General features: G+C 41.7%; 3 protein-coding genes across 3 annotated transcripts; 1 reads left to right on the forward strand and 2 right to left on the reverse strand.

Annotated features, from left to right (window-relative positions):
• Positions 1-561: 561 nt before the first annotated feature.
• On the reverse strand, positions 562-2,465 carry LOC108106938 (heparin sulfate O-sulfotransferase). Its single transcript, XM_017214202.2, has 5 exons — positions 2,223-2,465; positions 1,841-2,159; positions 1,645-1,783; positions 1,362-1,582; positions 562-1,300 (listed from the first exon to the last, which is right to left on the reverse strand). The coding sequence occupies exons 1-5, from the start codon at positions 2,347-2,349 to the stop codon at positions 1,057-1,059; spliced, it is 1,050 nt and encodes a 349-aa protein (XP_017069691.2). The 5' UTR covers positions 2,350-2,465; the 3' UTR covers positions 562-1,056.
• A 1,084-nt stretch (positions 2,466-3,549) lies between these two features.
• LOC108106935 (ran GTPase-activating protein) lies at positions 3,550-5,980 on the forward strand. The gene is made up of 5 exons (XM_017214200.2): positions 3,550-3,790; positions 3,854-4,535; positions 4,595-5,114; positions 5,301-5,477; positions 5,542-5,980. The coding sequence occupies exons 1-5, from the start codon at positions 3,685-3,687 to the stop codon at positions 5,869-5,871; spliced, it is 1,815 nt and encodes a 604-aa protein (XP_017069689.2). The 5' UTR covers positions 3,550-3,684; the 3' UTR covers positions 5,872-5,980.
• A 53-nt stretch (positions 5,981-6,033) lies between these two features.
• On the reverse strand, positions 6,034-12,056 carry LOC108106941 (DNA topoisomerase 2). Its single transcript, XM_041819777.1, is given in 6 exon segments — positions 6,034-6,689; positions 6,746-9,451; positions 9,453-9,778; positions 9,842-10,265; positions 10,328-10,918; positions 11,811-12,056. Coding segments are annotated over 5 exon segments (4,326 nt in total). The 5' UTR covers positions 10,889-10,918; positions 11,811-12,056; the 3' UTR covers positions 6,034-6,380.
• Between the last annotated feature and the right edge of the window lie 1,297 nt (positions 12,057-13,353).

Below are 13,353 nucleotides of genomic sequence, written 5' to 3' on the forward strand. Positions count from 1 at the left end.
GTAGTTTAAAGACTAATCGCCACTGTAACGAACCTAAAAACTTGTTTCAAATCTCTCTTACGGGTCGTTAATGTGGTCAGCTATTTATATACGGGTAGTTAATACTTTGGTTATCACTTTTTCAACCACAATGATTTTCTGGCAGGTAGTAGCTACTTTCGACTTGCGTGTCCGCGTTTCACGATCAACTGATCAACTGACGAGGGCTGTGGGTATTGCGAGCTCATTTGCTTTTAGTTTCAAGCACGAGCAATTAATTAAGTATTTCACTGCTTGCCGTTTCCAAATGTATTTCAATTTCATTTTCTTGCACTTGCTTGAGCCCATTCTGTCTTGGATCGACGATACGTCGAACAGACCGCCAGTCAGTCACCTTCGCCCATGGAGATACGTCAGCCTTTAAAGTCCGGCGGATTTTCGTTGAGCAATTGCAATTAGCTTACCCAAAGTACAGAACGCTGAAAGTTAAAAGTAACCCACTGATGGCATTAATCAATTTACGAACACGCAATCCCAGACGACAGCTGTTGATACGCACAAAGCCTTAACAACACTCAATTATCAACTATTTACATGCATTTAATTTGAATGTCAAATTCAGATTTAGAGCTTAGTCTATGCCAGTTACAATTAATGAGAGTCGATAACGTATGAATATACACTTACTAGTTCTACAAAAATCGTTCTATGGCCTAAATTCATCCATTCATTCCATTGTATTGTCGAGTATAAAACGTACATTTGACTAAAACGAAGAGATATTGTGCAGACAATTTTTGCTAGATATTGCTTACGATAAACTACAAAAGCGTTCTCGCATGTTTTTAAGATTAAAGCTTAGACTACATACAAAATGTTCGGTTAGTAATATGTCAACGATATTCAATGCTAAAGTCTTTCGTAGCGCTTAAGTGTACGGATTTAGTTACTCTTAAGTACAGATCAAATCTAAGTGGGAGAATTTGCGTATTTACAATACAAAAATCCGGAGACTCCTGGCTAGATCACTGAAGTCGGCCGGATTCTTGCTCTGCGACTGCGTCGCCTTCTTTGCAATCATTTGGGCCGAATCTTCTCGTACATGAACTTTTGCACGTGCTTATTATCCGGCTGCATGAGTTTCTTCTTGTTGAACTCAAATTGGGCCAACGCGAACTCGTACAGATCGTTTTCCATTTGCCAGATTTTTGTCTTTTGAATGGCCTTAATTGTTGATTCGCTCGGTGGCAGCTTAGAAGATGTTACTCGGAGATGAGATTTGTTTGAGTTATGGTAGTGCTCGCGAAAGCCGTGAAAAATTCTGCAAAAGAAATCAGGTCGATTAATATGGGCATGAAATGCATTTTTTGTTCTGTTCTCACCTGGGCAGTGATCTCTCCAGTAGATCAACAAACTCATACATCTGCTCGGTGACTCCGACTAGGAAGTACTCGTTGACTAGGTTGCGCTTGGCCTGTTCCAGCGCCCAACTGCTACCGGGTTCCCAGCACTCGGCAGCATGGCCACAAAAGAAAGGAATCTGCAGCCACATGTTCTTGGGATCACAGTCGGGTTGTTTCTGCACCACGCACTCATCGAAGGTCTGCGAAAAAGCTCGTTAAATTTATTGTAGTGCTTAATAATATATAATATAATAACACTAACAATTTTATTTCCAGCCTTCTTGCGCACTAAATTCGGTCGGTAGTTGTCGCCGAAGCGTAGAAAATAATAGTAGGAAACAAGTCTATCTAATGGTTTTCGCACCAGATTAATATAGATGGGTTTGTGGGCGATTTGGAATCTGCAAGATACATTTTTTAGTTAAATTGGTTATGGCGGGTTTAGAGCATGTACTTACTTGGAGAAGTCTAGGAATGCCATGTGGCCGTGATAAAGGGCTGGTTTCATCTCGTGCCATCTGGAAACGTTGCGGACAAATTGGATTTGATTGGGAAGCGAAAGGACATGCATATTGGCAGTCACGTTGATGTGCAGCACGTGGAATTTGTTCAGCTTGCAGAGATCGTATGCAATGTTTACGAAACTGGTGGATCCTGTCTTTGGAACACGGTTGTAGAGCACAACCAGGTGCTCCTCGAAGTCAAAGTCATCCGTGGAAGATGAGGCATGCTGATCGGGGGTTAGCGATTCTCCCAGCTTGGACAGTGGCTTGAAGGCTGTGTTTAAAAAAAAAAAACTATTTAAATAAAAATGTAACTGATATCCAAGACTCTACTTACCATGTTCCAAGCGAATCTCTGACAAGAGGAACCAGTACCCCGCACAAGTGAGCACACACAAGGCTATCAAAATTAGCCAGTGGGTGGGTCGCAGCAGAATCCACATCTTGAGCAGTTTCCTAAACATGCCTCGTGTCGGTTTGCCTAGTGCTGAACACTGCAGCTCATTACAGATGAATTATTTCAGCATAATTTCATGGCGTTTCGCTTGTTTTTCGCCTTCCGATATCGAAGAACGATAAAATCCACTTGATACTAGGGTTGTTGATAATATATCAAAATATCAATATATCGATATTTTTTTCCAAAAATGATATATTTATATCGTGATATTTGTTTTGGCCAAATATCGAAATCATTTTATTTTTTTTTTTGATATTATTTTGATATTTTTTCCTTTTCCTTTCCATTTTAAAGCGTTGATTACTTTATTAGATAGAAAGATAACGGAAAAATGAATGTTAAATCAAATTACACAAATATAAAAGGCGGCACCGCCAAGTGCATTCATTGTACTAAAGCAATAAAGACCAGCGGAAACACATCGAATCTGTCGTCGCACTTGCGCAATAAGCATAGCGAAGTTTTTGCAAAATGCGCGCAAAAAAAGGTATGTATGTATGTATGTAAGGCATGTGTGTGTATGAGTATGTGCGTCTATGGGTTCCAATGAAATTCCAATTCCAATGAAATATACAAGAAATACAATATATTCATTTGTTTTAATTTTTAGCGACGCTAGAAGCAGAATGACCGACATACACATCAAACAAAGAGTATTTTTAAATTCTTTAAATTCCGCAAATTGGGTTTAGTGTTAAATTTGCTTTAGTTAAAATAATAATTAAAAAATTTATAAATTTATAAAACTTGTTTAGTTTTTATTATGCAAAAAAAATTGTTTCATTAAAAAATATCAAAAATATCAAATATATCGATATTTTTCGGTGATTTTTAAAAATATTATCATCATATTTTTTGATAAAAAAAATATCATCGATACGATATTTTAAAAATATTCGACAACCCTACTTGATACAGTGTTGGTCAGTTGCGGCTTGGATACACAGTTGGATACAAATCAGAGATGAGTAATTTCTGATAGTTAATAGCGGAATTCCATCGCAATATATTTTGTTTCTTAAACAAACTTATTCATTTTTTAACTTAATTTTTAATTCAGAAAATTATTATATTTGTCTTAATGTTACCAATCTGAGTGAGCTTTAATTTAGAAATTGAACTGTAGCTAGGTGCTTTTCCTGTAATTCGTCACCCTGTTGCGCCTTGAGCACATCTGTCATCAATAGTGTGACCATAGCTAGTGGCTAATAATACCAACAAATGCCAATATTCTAGCGCCCATTTTTTGCGAGGTTAAAATAAATTTGCGAGCCGGCTGCAATTGCAAAGTACAGTGCCAGTTGTTGAATTTATTAATCGTGTAAAAAATAAACTTGATATGTCGATGTCCACATTCAACTTTGCCAGTATGGCGTCCCAACTGGGGCAGGAGCAAGGCATTTCATTCCAAGACAAGGCGCTCACCTGGGACACAGCTGCCGATGGTTAGTTTGGAAGACGCTTTATCAGTTCTGTACGGAAGAAGGCTGAATAATTTTTCCTTGCAGTTCAAGATGTTGTGGACGCTCTCAACAAACAGACCACGGTGCACTACCTCAATCTGGACGGAAATACCCTGGGCGTTGAGGCGGCCAAAGCGATTGGCGAGGGCCTAAAGCGTCATCCAGAGTTCCGGAAGGCGTTGTGGAAGAACCTATTTACGCGTCGGCTTAAATCAGAGATTCCAGAAGCTCTAAAACACCTCGGAGCCGCTTTAAATGTAGCTGGGGCCAAGCTGACTGTCCTAGATCTCAGCGATAATGCTTTGGGACCGAACGGCATGCGGGGATTGGAGGAGTTCTTGCGATCGCCTGTCTGCTACTCGCTGCAAAAGCTGCTGCTATACAATTGTGGTCTGGGTCCCGAGGGTGGAAGTATGCTGTCCAAGGCTCTGATAGATTTGCATGCCAATGCCAAGAAGGCAGGATTTCCGCTTCAGCTCCGTGTATTTGTGGGTGCGCGTAACCGACTCGAGAATTCAGGTGCCAGAGCCCTGGCCGAAGCGTTCAAAACTCTTAAGACATTTGAAGAAATTGTTTTGCAGCAAAACTCAATTTACTTCGAAGGAGTCTCTGCCCTCGCCGAATCCTTCAAGGAGAACCCGCACTTGCGGGTGATAAACATGAACGATAATACTCTAAGGCCTAAGGGTGCGGAAAAGATCGCAGAGATTCTGCCCTTCTTGCCCATGTGAGTCGGTTGTAAAGAATATCTAAAAAAAATGTTCTTTAAGAATTTATACTTTGCAGGCTGCGGGAATTAAATTGTGGCGATTGCCTGGTCCGTACAAATGGTGCCTACCATTTTGGTGAAGCTCTAGAGAACTCAAACGATCAACTGGAGGTGCTCGACTTGGGTTTCAATGAAATTAACAGCGACGGAGGTATGGTCTTGGTGTCCGCCATGAAAAACAAGCTCAAGCTGCGCTTCTTCAACCTCGATGGCAATAACTTTGGTGAAGAAGGAGCCGAACAGATCAAAGAAGAAATGAATAAGTTTCCTAATGCTGCTGCCCTTCAAAATTTTGATGAAGTTTACTCCGAAAACGGTTCTTCGGATGAGGAGGATGAGGACGAGGAAGAGGCAGGCGACCAAGACGCTGAATATGATGATGAGAATGAGGATGGTTGCCAGGAGTATGATGACGATGAGGACAACGAACATGGGCATGCTAACGATACCACCGAGGAAGCCGATGAGGATGACGAGGAGTATAACAACGTGGCCGAGGAGACTGCCTATGTAACCACCAATGCCTACACAACCAAAGTTAGTTTACAATTTACGAAAACTTTTAGGCATAACTACTTGCAAAAATTTCATTTATTGAAAGTAAATTACGGACAAAACGCAACCCTTTATTTTGAGCCAATTTTCATTGAATTATTTTTACAATTATTTAATCAAAAATTGCCAATATGAAATTACAATTAAATGCATTTACATATTTCACAGCTATTCAACGACACCAACAACTCGAAGGCCAGCGATACTTTCGCAGTCGCCAACAAAACGATCAACCAAAATTGCACACCAGAGGAGTTCTGCTTGAGCCAGACGCCCTGCTCCCAGCAACAGTTTGAATCCCTCGATAAAGACAACAAATTCGAGGCTCTACAATCCATTATAGACGTATGTTAGACATTATGTAAGCGTAATAATAAATAATTAATCTTATATTTAATATTCTTTACAGCAATTCACCGGCGATAACCATTTGTTGCTGCTCGTCTTCACCACTTTGAAATGTGCGCATTTGTCGCAATCATCAAAAGCTGCCTTGGATCTGGCTGTCTCGCTGTACCAGGCCACCTTTGATTATGCCATTAAGACGAAGCAGGAGACCCGTGTGCTTAACTATGTCCTGATGCAATTGCGATTGCTACGCTGTGAGGAACCATTCAAGTCGGACTATGACATCAAGAGTTGTCGATTCGCACTTCGCGAGGCCCTGAAACAGCCAAAGTTCGCCAATGACAACATAAAGAACTCCTTCAAGACTTACCTTGAGGCAGTCGATGTGTAAAACTTGTAGACTTAACAAATTATTTATATTTCCTACGTTCCATTATAAAGCGTTCGTCTTTGGTAAATAAAACTGAATATTAATATTTTAATATTTAATTAAACTTCAACAAATTAGTTTTATTTTGTGAACCCGACCCTAAATCAAAAGAAAACCAAGCTATTTGGTAAAATTGATTTATTTACATGAAGAAAACTTTTATGAGACTACAAATTATGTTTATGAAACATAGTAATACGTTGATATTATGTTTGGGAATTCCTCTTAGTGGCTTAACTTGCCAACTTACGAATGTAGCGAAGTTGTTAGCTAAAGTTAAATTAAAACACGGAAATTAAAACATCGACATAAACCTCAGAGAGAAGTTTAAAAGGTTAAGAAATTAAAAACAATCTTAGCGAGTAAGTCCACTCATGAAAATTCTTCCCCGAGATTCCCAAGTTGGGTTGCTAAATTCCATTGTGGATTTGCTTGCCAAATCGTTCCAAAATCTTTTGTGCCAATTAGTCTCAATATTCGAAATCAGAATCATCATCATTAGATTCGAAATCCTCATCATCGCTTTCGATGACAGCGCGCCGTTTCTTTGGCGGTGCTTTCTTCTTGGCTCCTCCGCTGCTTTCATCTTCTCGAGTGCGTTTAACAGGACGCTTGGGCGAATTTTCATCACTAGAACCTGCATCATCATCCGATCCTACGTTGCCACCGTTTCCATCCTCATCCGAAAACAGCGAACTGTAGTCGATCTTCTTGCTGGCCTGCCGACGTCCAGGACGATCCGCCCGTGGGGTTATCTCCTCATCGTCATCGCTCTTTTTCTGTAATAAAAAGGTTTTTAATGTGGAGAATAAATAAATTTCATAGGAAAAGGTACCTTGGCCTTGCTGAAGTCAATCTTGCTCTGCTTGAGACCGCCACGTGGTTTCTTTTCTGCCGGCTCTTTCTTGACAGCAGCCTTCTTAGCCTTAGGGGAGGCTTTAGTGCCGCCATCAACCATTGCATCAAACTCGTCCACTTCATCGCCACTGGCATCGGGATCCGCTTTAATCTGCTTTCCCTTTGGCTCCTTCTTCACTTTAGGTTCCTTGGGCTCCTTTGGTTCCTTGGGCTTCTTTGGCTCCTTAGCAGCCTGGGCAATCTTGGCAGCCTGTGCCATTTTTTTGATCATGTCATCGGTGACCTTAAACTCTACATGTTCTCCCTCTGGGTCGGGGAAAACGTCACCAGTGCCCGGTGCACCGCCTAATGACTTGACCTTTCTGCCCTTGCTTGAGGTAGCCTTTTGGCCCTTCATCGCCTTCGCTGTCTTAAGATTGATGCCCTGTTCCTCGAGGCGCTCTTTCTCCTCTACATCATTTAGCTTTGTCTCAAATGCATCCAAATCATCCAGCCAAAGCAGCTCTGGCGTCTTCTTCCGAAGATTCTCTAATTCAGCGAGCTTGGCGTCACGCTGTTTAAGTAACTCGTTCTTCTTTTCCTCCGTTAACATCCACATGGACATTCCCAAAAGGTAGTCGAACTTTTTGACATCCGTTAGCTTCTTAAACGCCTTTTCCGGATCGACTTCCTTCTCTTTTTTAACCTTTGAGCTACTGCTGGGAGCTGATTCCTCCTCCTCATCGTCATCCTCTTCGTTAGCCGGTTCAGCATCCTCCAACTTGATACGGCGTTGCCACTCCTTGACGGGATCAGGTCGGTAACCACGCTTCACCAGCTCATCGCACATTGCCTTCCGCTGCTTGTTCTCCACAACCAGCTTTTTCTCGCACTTTTCGAGAATAAAGCGCGCCTGGTCACTGAGCCGATCAGCCTGGGCCGTCAACTGGCCTACTAAAAAGTCCTTCCGACGGGCGTAGTACTCACGACGCAACACGTAAAACTCTTTAAGAATTTCGACCGCGGTGGGGAATCTTCGCAGACAGTTGTTCTGGTCGAAGGCGTGCATTTGGTTCGTGGACAGCGTGGTAGTAAGTTTAAATACCCTATAGAAGCCACCATCCTCCGCTTGAATGCGTTCAAACTCCCCAGCCGCAAAGGATATAACAAAGCGAACGGTAGTGTCTGTGTGGTACTCCCTGTAGTCGGATACAATTGCCTTAATCTTTTCGGTGCCGTTCGCTAGTGGTTCTAGTACGTTCTCCTTATAGTTCTGTGTCCAAACGCCAACAGGAAGTTCAGTGATTTCCACCCGATTGCCTGGCAGAATTTGAATGTTTCCGCTTTGGACATATCGACCATCCGATACATACTCCATTCGACCGTTAAAGTTCTTGTACCACGGATGCATCACAGCCGGCTCTTCCCCATTGATCAGCCTCTTTATATTTCGGACTATTTCACGGGGATTGTGATTGGCTATTTTCGTTGACCAACCAGTTCCGATGCCTTCCGCTCCGTTTATCAACACCATCGGTATGATTGGAAGGTACCACAGAGGTTCAATCTTTTGGCCATCATCCACTTGGTAGTCCAGCAGGGGATCGTCCAAGGGGTGGTAAATAAGTCGAGTCAAGGGAGACATTATGGTGAAAATGTAACGAGCACTGGCGGAATCTTTGCCTCCTGTCAACCGAGTACCGAACTGACCGCGTGGCTCCAACAGATTAATATTGTTAGCACCCACAAAGTTCTGGGCCAGATTGACGATGGTCATCTGTAACGAAACCTCTCCGTGGTGGTAGGCCGACATCTCGGCCACTGAACCGGAAAGCTGGGCCACCTTCACCTCCCGCTTGTCGTTTCTCTTGAAGCACGTAAACATGACCTTTCGTTGACCTGGTTTCAGGCCATCCACCAAACTGGGTATAGAACGTTCATTATCGGCATTAGAGAAAAGGACTAATTCCAGATTAATAAAGTCAGCATAGGTGATGTGTTTTGTGCCCTTTGTGTAGAGGTAGCGCTCCGGCAATCCCAGCTCCTTCCGTCGTTTCACCTCATCCATGTGGTTGGTAAGCCATACCTTTCTTGACTCGATATGCTTCTTAGAGAATGCCATCACAATGCTCTCATCATCCACAGATCCATCGTACTTGAACAAGATTCGATGGCGTTCCATGTCCTGGAAATACTCTTTCGCCTCCTTAGAGGTCGAAGTACCCAAACCCTTGTAGTACTTGATATTATACGTGTGGTGATTGGCCGTATCGTTTTTCCACTCTTCGAATTCGGGCAGTGAGTAGAACGAGAGCTCCTCATTCTTTTTGGTTGCTTTTACAAGTGGCGTAATGAACTCCTCAAGGAACGGCAGACGAAGTAGCTCTGGCCAATTGGTGTGTACAAAGTTGATTAACAGACCCTTGATGTGGGAGCCGTCCTGATCCTGATCTGTCATGATCATCACTTTACCATAGCGCAGCGTCTTTAAATCATCAACAGTGAGATACTTCTTTTTGTACTGCAACCCGATGATTTTGCACAAGTTGTTGATTTCGGCATTCTCCGACAACTGCTTGAAATTAGCCTCACGCACATTCAACAGTTTACCCCTAAGCGGGAAAACTCCGTAAAAATTACGACCAATGACGCCCAGACCAGAGACAGCCAAAGATTTGGCTGAGTCTCCCTCAGTGAGAATGAGGAGTGCAGTTAATCGAGTTCTTGCCACCGGCCTCGTTAGCATCCTCCAGCTTGGGAATACCCTTAATCTTGCTCGATTTGCGACCGCCCGTCTTGGCAATGTCATTTTGTGCCTTGAATTTTGCCCATGCTAGCACAGATTCCACGATGCCCGACTTGGACATGTTAGTAATGAACTTTTCGGAGAGGGTACATTTGGAACCGAATCCCTTTTGCTGTAGAGTCATGTTTTCCTTGGTTTGCGAGTCAAACGTTGGGTTTTCAATCAAACAATTAACGAAAACCCACAAATGGTTTCGTACTTGGAAGGGCTTTATGTTAATGCCACCTAGAAGAAAACGAAATAATTAGATTTCGATTTAGAATTCTATTATATGATTATTAAGCCTACCTTTGTTTTTTTTCTTTAGCACTTCCAGGAGCTGCTTGATAAGATTGTCGACCACATGGTCCACATGCCGACCACCCTTGTAGGTGGCTATTGAGTTAACGAACGAAACCTGTTGGAACCCGCGATCCGAAGGACAGCAGGCAACCTCCCAACGCTCGTTGGCTACCTCGTGGACAATTTTGATGGGTGGGCCAGAGTCTTCGTCCGTGCTTTTGACGTGCAGATCAATGTAGTCCTTGAAGTTTCGCACCGCCAGCTTTTCACCGTTGAGGAAAACAGATACTCCTTTTGATGAGGCTGCGACATCGTAAGCGCGACGCGACATTAGAGCCACAATGTCTTCATCTAGAGTTTCCATCTTGAACTTGGCCAGATCGGGACTAAATGTGATGCGAGTGTAATCGGTACCATTAAAGTCCTTGATCTAAGGGTTTATTAAGATAATTAGATGATGTTCTGGACGTATAAATAATAGTAAATAACTACCTTGACTTCAGACGCCTTTCCCATGTTGTCCGCCCAGGTCTGCTTAAAGGACCTCTTATACTCCTTGGTGGCAGTTTCCACAGTGAAACTGGTTGAGAAAATGTTACAGAGTTTTGCTCCGTATCCGTTCCTGCCGCCAGTAACCTTCTTCTCGTCATCGTTGTAATTTGACGACGTCAACAGATGTCCAAAGATCATCGTGGGCACGTACATCTTCTGTTCCTTATGCATGGTCACCGGAATGCCTTGGCCGTTATTCCAAACGGAAACCACATTCCGCTCTGGATCTATGTCTATCTTGATAGTGTTCATGGTCTTGTCGCGCTGCTTGTTGTCCGCTGCGTTTACAAGAATCTCGTCGAAGATCTTGTAAAGGCCGGGCACAAAAGAGATCTCCTTCTGGACCATTCGGTTGATCGATTTGTCGTACACCCACATCAGTTCCTTGGTAAACTCAACCGATCCGATGTACGAATCCGGTCGCAGTAGGATATGTTCCAGCTGCGACTTTTTCTGGTACATCTGTTCGATGGACATGGCTCCCTTGCTTCCGTTCTCCATGATTCTACTGCTGCTGTGCCTCAGCTGGGTCTTTAAAAGATAGAAAAAAAGATCGTTAGTTCAATGAAGCAACTGTACCCATAGCTATTCCCCCCGGCTACAGCTATTAATCACTTTGTATACGATTTCTTTTTGTTGTAGTTTAGAACAACCTAAATACAGTGTACTTCAGATATGCTGAAAAATGTTGCTATATTACTAAATTGCTTGAAATTCGCGATCTGTTAACATTTTTGTATGTAACTTTAAGGATTATACAGAACTATGAGCTATTATTTGTATCCGCCTCTTCGGCCTTAAGGAAGACATACTGTACTCGCAGCAAAATAAAAAACAAACGCGCGCACGCGCAATGGGTATATTCTGCCCAGACACACTTGGGAATGGGACTAGGATAACCGGCAACGTGTTAAATGCGATAATTGAAAACTCTTTTTGAGTCTACGAAACCAAGAAACTATTTAATTATTCAGATTATTTATATTTTTCCTGGTGTTACTGTACTGGGAACAGATTGTTGGCTCATTTCAAAATAACAGCCCTGGTTTTTGGCGGCAACGCTTGGCGTTCCCTTGTCTGTGTGCCTTGGTGCGCGTATGTGTGTGCGGAATTATTGGATTTTGCCGGCAATAGTTGAAATTTAATCTCTACCTTAAAGTTTGCAATGCTTTTTCTTTCAATATTTATAGTTTTAGTTGTGAATTTGAGCTTGGGATGGGTCAGGGCACGTGGTCTAGACTTCTGCTGCGTAAAATCACAAAAATTTGCTATCTATGTATACCGGTAGCGCCATTTTTAATTTGCAAGCGTCGGCAAAAAAAAAAACTATAAAGTATCATTATATCGACGTGTTTGGCAAACATTAAGTTTTTTTTCTATTTAAACAGAGTTTTATAAACACCTAAGAACTTTTTCTTCTTACCTGATTAAACAATTGCAAAGTACTTGTTGTTTTTTGTTGGTTTTGCCGGCAATCAAAACGCGGCCAAACTTGTTGTTGGCGATTAACGAGGCGACGCACTACAAATATTGCAATGTATGTGCGCCCTCGCGTCTTCTTCCTTTCGGTAAAACTTTAGTACTACAGATCCCTGCTAATTAGTAAAATATGCACAGAACATTTATATTATCAACTTTGCACAACCCAACCGACAACAAAAACGAAATTAATGTGACTGCCCCAGTTTCGAGAAAAAATACCGCACAAAGAAATACCTGTGACCGCGATATCGATTAACTCGTCGTAATATCGTCAACTCCGAAAATTATGGCAGGCTAAGTACGGTGAGATACTTTGCTAGCATGGCGATCATTTGAAATTCAATTTTAGTTTGGACGCAAACCCAGTTATTGGATAAAAAAACGGTTTTTTTTTTTTAAATTTTATATTAATAAACGGAAGGTGGTTAAAGCTAAAAAATTGTATAAAGTGTGACTTAACAAAGTAACTGAAATAATTTCCTTTCACATTTGTTCTATACATTTTCCGTATCTATCTTAAATAAATTACCTTTCTAATTATAGCTAATTGGTTTAAAAGCAATGATTAGAGATAAAGTTGCATTTAATACAATGTTGATCAATTATTTCTCTCGCAGTTGAAATGGAGATTGCTTTTCAATTAACCACCTGGTAGTTTGAATATTTCAAAGCCAATTTCTGCCAAGACCATGGCTAAAAGCGAACAGGTTTTCTTTCTGCTATTGCCTGACCTTGCCCAACAAGACGTCACAAAGGGGGCATGTTCCTCACCATCCCGTTGCCATTTTCACTGCAAAACAGACACAAGTTTAAAATGCGTAGAACAATCTGGAGACCCCAGCTATGCTTGATACGTTTCACTTTGTTATTTACTTGGGAAACGTACTGGAGAACCCTTCACAATGTGACGTCACCAGAGCTCATTGAACCCATCCAGTATCAAATCTTGCCCAGAAATATTCTCTCCCCCACAAACACAGTAATTTCTCGTTTGACAAGCATCAGTTGAGATCTCGATATATGCGCATTGCAGTTTGTACTCTACAGAGCTGGGAATTTTAGCTGATATATGCAAAAATTCTGTATGGGCAAATCATTGAGATAGAATTTTCCTAATTAACTCATGGTTGCTAATATTATGGAACCTTACCCTTTAGGATTTTAAATTAATTTAAATATAATCGTGAAATAAATAAAAAGAGAATAATAACCTGAGCCCATTTTAATTAGGAGTGCTCGAACCTATTAGAAAACTTCCATCCAAACTGTTTTCCCTTACAATTAGCAAATTTGCAAATAAAAAACTTAACCAAAGTCCATAGTTAAGGGTGTTTTCAGCTTCGGTTCAGTGAAATATTTCTCCCTATTCTGATGCTGGTTGCTCGATCTCGCATACTGGTTTGTAGTCATTAATGCAGCGTCTTTTCTCAACTTTTTCCATTCTGGGTTCTGTTCATAAAATGTTTTGTTCTAAACGATCCGCA

Source organism: Drosophila eugracilis, unplaced genomic scaffold (genome assembly GCF_018153835.1).
Source record: "Drosophila eugracilis isolate 14026-0451.02 unplaced genomic scaffold, ASM1815383v1 contig_952, whole genome shotgun sequence".
Taxonomy (NCBI): domain Eukaryota; kingdom Metazoa; phylum Arthropoda; class Insecta; order Diptera; family Drosophilidae; genus Drosophila; species Drosophila eugracilis.

What these genes read in the sequence shown, in the direction of transcription:
- LOC108106938 (XM_017214202.2), bottom strand. Translation starts at nt 2,349, where the DNA reads ATGTTTAGGAAACTGCTCAAGATGTGGATTCTGCTGCGACCCACCCAC. An exon ending in AGAGATTCGCTTGGAACATG is followed by an intron (nt 2,160 to 2,222) that starts GTAAGTAGAGTC and finishes TTTTAAACACAG; the next exon opens with CCTTCAAGCCACTGTCCAAG. An exon ending in CTGGAGAGATCACTGCCCAG is followed by an intron (nt 1,301 to 1,361) that starts GTGAGAACAGAA and finishes TTTCTTTTGCAG; the next exon opens with AATTTTTCACGGCTTTCGCG.
- LOC108106935 (XM_017214200.2), top strand. Translation starts at nt 3,685, where the DNA reads ATGTCGATGTCCACATTCAACTTTGCCAGTATGGCGTCCCAACTGGGG. An exon ending in CCAATGCCTACACAACCAAA is followed by an intron (nt 5,115 to 5,300) that starts GTTAGTTTACAA and finishes CATATTTCACAG; the next exon opens with CTATTCAACGACACCAACAA. An exon ending in CTCTACAATCCATTATAGAC is followed by an intron (nt 5,478 to 5,541) that starts GTATGTTAGACA and finishes TATTCTTTACAG; the next exon opens with CAATTCACCGGCGATAACCA.